Source organism: Culex pipiens, chromosome 1 (genome assembly GCF_016801865.2).
Source record: "Culex pipiens pallens isolate TS chromosome 1, TS_CPP_V2, whole genome shotgun sequence".
NCBI classification, from domain to species: Eukaryota; Metazoa; Arthropoda; class Insecta; order Diptera; family Culicidae; genus Culex; species Culex pipiens.
Window position 1 is genome coordinate 25,255,595 of NC_068937.1, and position 10,935 is coordinate 25,266,529.

The 10,935-nt window shown below is 38.3% G+C and overlaps 1 protein-coding gene across 1 annotated transcript; it reads left to right on the plus strand.

Moving 5' to 3' along the window:
* The first annotated feature begins 968 nt into the window (after positions 1-968).
* LOC120429019 (vesicle transport protein SEC20-like) lies at positions 969-2,715 on the plus strand. The gene is made up of 3 exons (XM_039594160.2): positions 969-1,264; positions 1,334-1,506; positions 1,819-2,715. Exons 1-3 carry the CDS (start codon positions 1,184-1,186, stop codon positions 2,276-2,278), a joined length of 714 nt encoding a protein of 237 aa, XP_039450094.1. The 5' UTR covers positions 969-1,183; the 3' UTR covers positions 2,279-2,715.
* Positions 2,716-10,935: the final 8,220 nt, after the last annotated feature.

Genomic DNA, 10,935 nt, shown 5'->3' on the forward strand with positions numbered 1-10,935 from the left:
TTCCTCGCCTAGGTGTGTCAACCGACGAGTATCATCAGTATCATGCACCCTTGGCCTGCATGGACAGTCACCAAAATTGTAAAGAAACTTGTATGGAAAAACCAAGAAGACAAAATAGCTTCTTTGTTTATAAGAAAGACGCTACAATTTTTTTCCAAATAGGAAAACAACAATCCAAATTTTCCGAAAGAAACCGATGGCGAAAAATTTGCCATGATAATTTCTGTGAAGAAAGGTCGCGTACAATTTTTTGAGTTTATTTATTTAAGAAGCCATTTTCAATAAACGAATCCGCTCTGTATATCTAAAAGAGGTCAAAGTAGATGGTTTGTCTACAGACTTGATTCTTCGGACATTGAAAAAAATTCACTTCGAATAATCAAATTCGAATCGAATCATCTCCTAAACTTTTCTAAAGTGATTTAGATTTTTTACATCCAAGATGGCGCCTAAAATGGCGGTGATGAAATATTGAGAAAATGCATTTGGTAATTTAATAGGCAATCTACGATTCAAATTTGAGTTAATAGGGAACAGAACTCAAATTAAAAATGTAAAAGAAAATAAAAATATGTTTTTTTGGTGATTTGATTATCCGATGTCCCATACAAACCATCGGATAATCGAAACATCGAGGATTCAGATATTCGAAGTCTGGATTGACGACGTCGTCTGGACTGTATCGAGAAATTAAAATAAAAGAGATGTGAGCCGATAACATGGAGTGAAACTTTCATATCTGTCATGGAAAACTTCACAGCAGCTTGAAATTTTAACTCCATGTTGCACTTTTAATTTCTAGATTATGTTTTTCTTATGAAATGCTTTGAGGAAATCTTACTTTGTCCTCAATTCTACTCTATGACAATCTCTCAACCATACACTCACTCTCCCAAACCCCAATATCCACTCAAACCTCTCCCGAGTGCCGCGAATGCCCCCCCTTGTTTTGACGTTTTCGTGACAGAAACGCTGGCCGAGGTTCCTTCGCGAGAACGTAAACAAAAACACCTGCAGCTCCTCACACACAGAGAGCCACAAAATCGGTGATGTGTCATTGTATCGGCCACAACGGTGGAAAATAGATTTTTTCGCTTCGCCAACCCCTTTCCGCAGGCCGATGTGAAAAGCGGTCGGATTTTCCGTGTTTTTCCGTGTGGACACTTGCGCCAGTGATACCGTGATGGAGTCCCACAAGTACACGCTGTCCTCGATCCGGCAGGACATTGTCGACAACAATCTGCACGTCAAAGCCATCATACAGGTTTGAGCAGTTCTGATTTGTGTTTCAGCCTAAATTCACACTAACCTGTTTGATTTGATGCTTTGGCAGGACATTCTCGCGTTCCGCGGATCCATTGCGGAACTGGACACGCTAAACGAGGCCGGCCGAGGGAAGCTGGCCGCGCTCAGGAAGTGCATCGAACGGCTTGACGACTGGGCCCGGGACGAGGGCGATCCGAACGTGTACAAGGAGGTGGACCAGCACCGGGAGCAGTTTTCCAAGTAATTTGGCCACGCAAAATTTGCTTCTAAGTGCTAAGTACTTGAAATTGAAGTCAGTGTTTGGGAAACGCAAGAAAAGCTGATTAAAATAATGGTTTCTGGGTACTTGAAGTTCACGTCTGTGTTTGGGAAGCGCTCTTAAAACATTCAGTGTAAAACATTGCTTTGTTTCAATAGTTAAACTATGCTGCCTCATTGGAAGAATTTCAAGAGGCAGAAAATGTCAAATGTCAATCGACTATTTCTGCCTTAGAATTCTGCCATTCGGCAGTGGGATGTTCAGCATTCTACACATCTTCCACCATTTTCCAGAACCCTTCAAGCATTCCGCAAGGCCAACATATCAACCATGCTCGAGATCGAAAAGCAGCAAAAGGACGAACTGTTTGCGCTCAGCCCGGACAGCGAACTGCGCCAGCGACATCCCGGCGGTGGCTCCTCGTCGACCTCCTCCGGCGGCGCCACCAAATCGAACCGCTCGACGCTGCTCTCGCAGCAGGAAAGCGTCACCGACCGGATGCGGTCGATATCGCAGCAGCTGTCGGAAACCACCCAGAAGAGTGCGGCCACGCTCGACACGCTCATCACGTCCAGCACGGCCGTCGAGGGCACGCGGGACGAGCTGCTCAACACGGCCGGCACTATCTCGCAGTCCGGCAAGCTGCTGAAAAAGTACGGCCGGCGCGAATGCACCGACAAAATTCTGCTCTTTTTCGCGTTTGCGTTCTTTCTGGCTTGCGTGTTCTACATCGTGCAGAAGCGACTGTTTTAAGACAACTATTGTTCTGTTAACTGTAGGTGTGTGTTGTGAAATGTTTGTTTTGTACCGTTAGCAAACTCCGCATTTCTCCAAGTATTTTTGTGTTTTATTGAGGCAACAAAAAAGACAAACCATCCGGTTGATTATTCCCTTAAAAAACTCTATAATTCACAAACACGCAAAAAGGAAGGAAGAACGCAAATCTGTAAATGTTTGAACTCTGTAACTTTGCGAACAAGTTAGAATAACAACATCCTACACACTATGGTATGTGGTATGACGAGTCGTTTGTGATGTCAGAGAAGCCTGGCTCATTACGTCTAGGATCCGTTTTTTAATGTGAAAGTATATAAATATTACCTACTACATACATGCATTTACTATCTTAGCTACGTACACAACTAAACAAAACTATTTATTATGGAGCAAATAAATGGATCTTCAAATTAGTTTCGAGTTTGTTTTATTTAATTATAGCGAATTGACTTAACCTGAAAGTCCAGAATTTAAATCTGAAAGACAAAATTTTCTTGTATTTTGCCATCCGGTTATGTCTACATTTTGACAAACATTGTTTCACTCTGTTAATTCCAATAGTTCAGAGAACTACGGTATGACTGTCGATTGGCATACTTTTTAAGTGGTTCTGCCAATCGCGTTTTGTATTCTGTGGACTGCGGAGTTGGGTTATATTTCAAACGACTCCAACTCCGGCTTTCTGAATTTAGTCGACTCCGGCTCCGGGTTTCAGCTGCAACCGACTCCGACTCCGACCTACCAACTCTAGCCGACTCCGACACCTGCTCAGTATTAACGTGAAGACTTCCATCACTGCCTTGACTTTTCGTTCAAAGGTATACATTTTGCGTCTCTATCAATATTTTGACAAACTTCCTTCTACAAGTTGTTTAGAATAGTGCCCTAAACTAAAGTTATGGAAATAGTCATTAATCAATGTTTGCCAACTAGGACGTCAATGATTGTACCACAACATTACATAAATTTTGAAACACATTTGATTTAGACCAAAAATTCTTCTTCTTCGAAAATGGTCAACGGCTTCACCTTAAGAATATATAAAAATTGAAAATTTGTTCAGTTCATATGTTCAGTTCAGTGAATCTTACTTGAGGATACAGTGGAGATTTTCCCTTATCCTATAGGCCCCCAAAACCAAAGCTAAAAACTCGATTCGCCACCTACATTCGAGTAGGAGAACTTTGGTGCAAGGTTACGTTTACGTTTTTGCGCGATAAGTGAAAAGGCGAGTGAAAACTATTTTAAGGTTTTTAAAAAGAAAATTGATCTTTTGGAATAAAATAAACTTAACAGGAGGTAAGACATAAAAAGTTCTACCGATTGACTTTTTGATTGTTTTGCTAAGTTGCCTTTTTCATTGAAAATTCTGAGATCCGGATTGAAAACGCGAGAATGAGGTTAGATTGCAAATTTTGAAAATCATTCCAATTACCATTTTTCAAGCAGAGCTTTGCTTTTATGGTAGAAGTGACTTTAAAAAATATTTGTCCACTTGAATAATCTACATTCTCAATTGATTAGTTAGGTTTTGGTTGATTAAAACATTCCCTTATTTTGAATCAGATAATGAACAGGTTAAATCGTCCATCACAAAAATATTTTTGTTTATATCAATTAAGCTATTCATTTCTTACCTGAAAATGGTATAATTTGCTATTAATGTCGATTTTATGATGAAATAAAACAATTTCAAATTTCAAACCAACTTACTCGCTGTAGGTTATAATGAAAACATCACCCCAAGTTTCAGCGCCCTCTAGTGGGGGGTAATTTTGACGTTTGATTGCCTATTGAAAAAGTGGAACATCAACAATTCCCGTCTCCCAAATCCCCAATTGGGTCCTAAAATGAAGCTTAGATTGCTGATATTATTGTTTGCAGCGATAAACCTTATTTTTCTGAGTACAATGACCCTTTGTACGAGTACAAAGAGTTTAAAATGGATTTTTAAATCAATTTTGAGAAATTAACCTCGCGGCCCTTCTTGACAGAAAAGCTCCTACTTGACAGCTCGTTCCAAGGGGACCATAGTTGATCCATCGAAAAAATGTTGAATTGTCAAAAAAAAAATTGCATTAAAATGAAAAAAAGTTGTCAGAAATGGTTTTTAATCGTGTTTTTTATCGTTGTACATAAAAATTGACATAGGGCTTTAGTACCCAATTCTTGTCCCTGATGGGGGCTGGAGATGGAAGCGGCCGGCAATGGACGGCTGTCGTAGCTGAATAGATTCTACTCCTGATTATCAATTCGTAGGCAACCAGGATAATCATTAGGGTGGTCCAAATAAGGGTACCCCCGGTTCTACACCCCTGTAATCAAAGATTGACCCATCACTAGGCTAAATTCCAAATTTGAACTCATTCTGACTACGGGAACCCCTCACTTTGAAGTTTGTACGGAAAAAAATTGTCAATGTATGGAGGAAAGCAACTGTTTTAGTTATTGACATGTGCAGGGCACAATAAAGTTATCCAATTCTTATAAGGTACCTATAACATTTCTCGGATGTAGACCTTCTTGTGCAAAAAATGGTCAATTTTGGAAGCTAATAACTTTTTAGAAAAACAATCCTAAAATATAGTGTCTTCGGGGAAGTTGTTTCAAATTTAATGAAGGTTCTACATAAAATCACCGTCTCCAGAAGCGAATTTCAAATTTTCGCCATGTGAGGATTTCACAAACTTTTTAACAGTGGAAATCCGACCAATAGTTGAAAATGAATTAGGTGACACCTTAAAAAAAACATTTTCATCGATTTCAATTGTTTGTGAGGAAACGAATTGCTTAATTTAAAAATTTCTAGAGAGAAAAGTGTAGGAAATTTTCTCAACTTTTCAAACATGTTTTATCAGGGGTACTTTCCCTTCGAGAAGTATTTTTGAAAAGCAAAAAAAAAATAGAAATCATAAACGAATACCTAAAAGAAGCCATTACTTAAAAACGATTAATTTAAAAAAATAAGGTTCTTTTCGATTGCCAATTCGATCTTTCTTTGAAAAATGTTTTTTTATAATATTTGTTGTCCAGGTTCTCCATATTTTCAAAAAACAAACGATTATTTTTTTCAAAAATTCATATCTCTTCAACCATATTTTTGGAGGATGTCTTTTCAGGTCTCCTTAAAGCTTAAAAAAATCGAAAAATCAAAATACTTGAAAAAAAAAATGCAATCAGCTGAAATTTAAAAATACTTGAGCCGATGTAAATATTTTTCAAAGTTTTTGTCTCTCGGCTCTAGCCGGGGATTTTCAAAAGTTCAAAAGATGTTTGTTTAAATCAACCCAAACATGCTAGAAATTATTTTAAACGCCGTGGAATACAAATTCCATTTATCCAAAAAAAAATTGAAGTTTTTTGAAAAAATATTTTTTTGGCCCCCTGATTTTTCAGGCCAACTTTGTAGGGGGGGAGGGACAAAAACTTTTAATAAAATTTGTATCAGCCTTATTTTGGGAAACTGATTTTTAGTGATAAAAAGTTAAATAAAAAATCGGGATTCTTTCATGCCGTGTATACCTACTTATTCTTTAATAAAAGTCGTAATCAAAATCTACAACTTTGCCGAAGACACCAAATCGATCAGACAGAATTTCATACCTTCACATTCATTCCATCAACTGGGGCGAATCTGAATAGGGACAGTATGTTTAAAAGCTTCAAATTTGGGAATGAATGAACACATTTTGTTGCTCTGAATCTGGTCTAAACGAAACCACTTCAAAACCAAAATATTAGGCTGCAACATTGCTAAAACTGCTTTCCCAATTCGCCCCAGATGACGGTACACTAATACATAGAAAAGTCGATTTGCGAAATGAGCATGAGCATGAGCATGAGCATGGTTGACTGCCAATGAGCTGCTACTCCGTTATTGACGGATCAGCTGAAGTTAAACAATGAATCAAAAATGATCAGTGGGAGCCAACCATCCGTTCACTGTTTAACCTCTGAAGATCCCTACTTTATTAGTCAATACCGGCGCCCTCCCAAGAAGCCTGCAGTTCAACGAAAGGGAGGAATGTTAGTCCGATAGTTGAAGTTGCAGACTCATCAAGCACATAGTTTTTCGCTATATACTTGTTGATACCGCTTGAGACCGTTGAATCCACAGCATCTCCTTCAAGCATCACATGATTATTATTTTTTTTGGGTTAGTAGGACAAGGTATTGGCTTTTCGATGCCTCCCGAGCTACGATGCTATGGGGAGGACTTTCATAACAAACCCGTCGGCGAGCCTTCCGAGCAACGATGCTATGGGAAGGTCTTTCTGGTTAACAAACAAAGTCACTCACACACAATTATTTCACTCCACTATTAATTAATCCAAAATGTCAGTGCGTCTTTCGATCATTATATAGAAATGGCTTTTTCACCATAAAAAATAAAACCTTATTCGAAAAAAATATACACAATTTACCCGACGCCGTGCCTTCCGATCAACGATGATATAGGAAGGGCTTTGAAAATCACAAAACAATTAATTAAGATCACAAAAAAAATCACAAAAAACACCAATTACTCAACGAAAATTACGCTCAAGACACAAACTATTCAGTAAGTCATGCTATTATTCGATTACCACAATCACTCACCCCATACGAATAGCGACACAAAAGCACATAAAAAAAATTAACCTGAATAATCACGACTTCGCGTCCCCACTTCCAGCGCACCAATGATGCTATTATTCGATTACCACAATCACTCACTCCATACGAATAGCGACACAAAAGCACATAAAAAAAATTAACCTGAATAATCACGACTTCGCGTCCCCACTTCCAGCGCACCAATGATGCTATTATTCGATTACCACAATCACTCACTCCATACGAATAGCGACACAAAAGCACACCAAAAAATTAACCTGAATAATCACGACTTCGCGTCCCCACTTCCAGCGCACCAATGATGCTATTATTCGATTACCACAATCACTCACTCCATACGAATAGCGACACAAAAGCACACCAAAAAATTAACCTGAATAATCACGACTTCGCGTCCCCACTTCCAGCGCACCAATGATGCTATTATTCGATTACCACAATCACTCACTCCATACGAATAGCGACACAAAAGCACATAAAAAAAATTAACCTGAATAAACACGACTTCGCGTCCTCACTTCCAGCGCATCAATGATGCTATTATTCGATTACCACAATCACTCACTCCATACGAATAGCGACACAAAAGCACACCAAAAAATTAACCTGAATAATCACGACTTCGCGTCCCCACTTCCAGCGCACCAATGATGCTATTATTCGATTACCACAATCACTCACTCCATACGAATAGCGACACAAAAGCTCAAAAAAAAAGTCACCTGAATAAACACGACTTCGCGTCCTCACTTCCAGCGCACCAATGATGCTATTGTTCGATTACCACAATCACTCACTCCATACGAATAGCGACACAAAAGCACATAAAAAAAAATTAACCTGAATAATCACGACTTCGCGTCCCCACTTCCAGCGCACCAATGATGCTATTATTCGATTACCACAATCACTCACTCCATACGAATAGCGACACAAAAGCACATAAAAAAAATTAACCTGAATAATCACGACTTCGCGTCCCCACTTCCAGCGCACCAATGATGCTATTATTAGATTACCACAATCACTCACTCCATACGAATAGCGACACAAAAGCACATAAAAAAAATTAACCTGAATAATCACGACTTCGCGTCCCCACTTCCAGCGCACCAATGATGCTATTATTCGATTACCACAATCACTCACTCCATACGAATAGCGACACAAAAGCACACCAAAAAATTAACCTGAATAATCACGACTTCGCGTCCCCACTTCCAGCGCACCAATGATGCTATTATTCGATTACCACAATCACTCACTCCATACGAATAGCGACACAAAAGCTCAAAAAAAGTCACCTGAATAAACACGACTTCGCGTCCTCACTTCCAGCGCACCAATGATGCTATTGTTCGATTACCACAATCACTCACTCCATACGAATAGCGACACAAAAGCACATAAAAAAATTAACCTGAATAATCACGACTTCGCGTCCCCACTTCCAGCGCACCAATGATGCTATTATTCGATTACCACAATCACTCACTCCATACGAATAGCGACACAAAAGCTAAAAAAAAAAAGTCACCTGAATAAACACGACTTCGCGTCCTCACTTCCAGCGCACCAATGATGCTATTGTTCGATTACCACAATCACTCACTCCATACGAATAGCGACACAAAAGCACATAAAAAAAATTAACCTGAATAAACACGACTTCGCGTCCTCACTTCCAGCGCACCAATGATGCTATTATTAGATTACCACAATCACTCACTCCATACGAATAGCGACACAAAAGCACATAAAAAAAAATTAACCTGAATAATCACGACTTCGCGTCCCCACTTCCAGCGCACCAATGATGCTATTATTCGATTACCACAATCACTCACTCCATACGAATAGCGACACAAAAGCACACCAAAAAATTAACCTGAATAATCACGACTTCGCGTCCCCACTTCCAGCGCACCAATGATGCTATTATTCGATTACCACAATCACTCACTCCATACGAATAGCGACACAAAAGCACATAAAAAAAAATTAACCTGAATAAACACGACTTCGCGTCCTCACTTCCAGCGCACCAATGATGCTATTGTTCGATTACCACAATCACTCACTCCATACGAATAGCGACACAAAAGCACATAAAAAAAATTAACCTGAATAAACACGACTTCGCGTCCTCACTTCCAGCGCACCAATGATGCTATTGTTCGATTACCACAATCACTCACTCCATACGAATAGCGACACAAAAGCACATAAAAAAATTAACCTGAATAATCACGACTTCGCGTCCCCACTTCCAGCGCACCAATGATGCTATTGTTCGATTACCACAATCACTCACTCCATACGAATAGCGACACAAAGGCACATAAAAAAAAATTAACCTGAATAAACACGACTTCGCGTCCTCACTTCCAGCGCACCAATGATGCTATTATTAGATTACCACAATCACTCACTCCATACGAATAGCGACACAAAAGCACATAAAAAAAATTAACCTGAATAATCACGACTTCGCGTCCCCACTTCCAGCTCACCAATGATGCTATTATTCGATTACCACAATCACTCACTCCATACGAATAGCGACACAAAAGCACACCAAAAAATTAACCTGAATAATCACGACTTCGCGTCCCCACTTCCAGCGCACCAATGATGCTATTATTCGATTACCACAATCACTCACTCCATACGAATAGCGATACAAAAGCACATAAAAAAATTAACCTCATAGAAAAGTCGATTTGCGAAATCGTAGAGAATTACTCAAATGAAGATTATTAAAATTAGCAAGCAAAGGAAAATTTTGTTTTTGAAAAACAAAAATGTTTTAAGAAATAATCAGTCATTGGTACTTTTTTGAAAATCGAAAAATTCATAAATTCACTTCTCGAAATTGAATTGATATGCGTATAACTTGAAATCGATAAAACTTAAAAAAATTACTTTTCATATTATTTTTCTTGCAAAAAATCTGTCATACATTTTATTGGTGCGATTCAATCAACTGTCATAAAACACTTTTCTTTTCAAAAAATCGATGCTATGGGGAGGACTTTCAAAATAGACCCGTCGTCGAGTCTTCCGAGCAACGATGCTATTGGAAGGTCTTTCTGGTTAACACACAAGAACACTCACACACAGTTAAATAAATGAAAATTTTGCTCCATTATTATTTCGACGATCCAAAATGTCCGTGTGTCTTTTGATAAACGAATTCTATAAAAATGACTTTTTCACCGTGAAAATTTTACACAATATTCGAAAAATTAATGCACAATATATCCGAAGTCGTGCCTTTTGATGATGATAAAGGAAGGGCTTTCAAAATCACAAAAGAATTAATGTAATCGTAATTAAAGTACAAAAAACAACAATCACTCAAAAATGGATGCGCGAAACATGAATAGTTCCGCAAGGCAAGCGCGCTGCCCCACCATCCTCAATCGTTAAACTAAATAAAAAAAAATTTCAAGTTTAATCAAATTCTAACAAAATGTGGTGTTTATTTCCAATTTTTATCTTTTAAAAACGTACCGTAAACTGGGGTCAATCGGGACACATGGGGCAAATTGGGACAGCAGTTTTAACCATGTTAGAGCACAATATTTAGATTTTTCTGGTTGGTTTCGGTTAGAACAGACTCAGGCCAACAAAATGTGTACATCCATTTCCAAATTTAAAAGCTTTAAGTGCTCTAAAAACTGCTGTCCCTATTCAGACTGTAGTCCCGATTCACCCCAGATTACGGTATTCTTTTCAAATTTCGTTTCCATTTTTTTTCTCCTTTATTTTTTTGTCAGATTAAAAACAAATCTTGAAAGCTTTCCAATATCATAAATATGTATATTCCAAAATGAGTATTTGAATACCATAAACAAAATTTTACCATGAATATGTTTTTTTTTAATAAATTGATACAATAAGTTTGGTAATCTGGAATGGTTTAGGAAAAGTCAGCGATTTTTTATTGGGATTTGAATCGACATCATGCACTTTTTTACCATAACAATATGTTCAACATAAATTTTTAAATC

Coding starts and splice junctions, on each gene's coding strand:
- LOC120429019 (XM_039594160.2), top strand. CDS start 1,184: ATGGAGTCCCACAAGTACACGCTGTCCTCGATCCGGCAGGACATTGTC. Junction 1,265..1,333: donor ACGTCAAAGCCATCATACAG/GTTTGAGCAGTT, acceptor ATGCTTTGGCAG/GACATTCTCGCGTTCCGCGG. Junction 1,507..1,818: donor CACCGGGAGCAGTTTTCCAA/GTAATTTGGCCA, acceptor ACCATTTTCCAG/AACCCTTCAAGCATTCCGCA.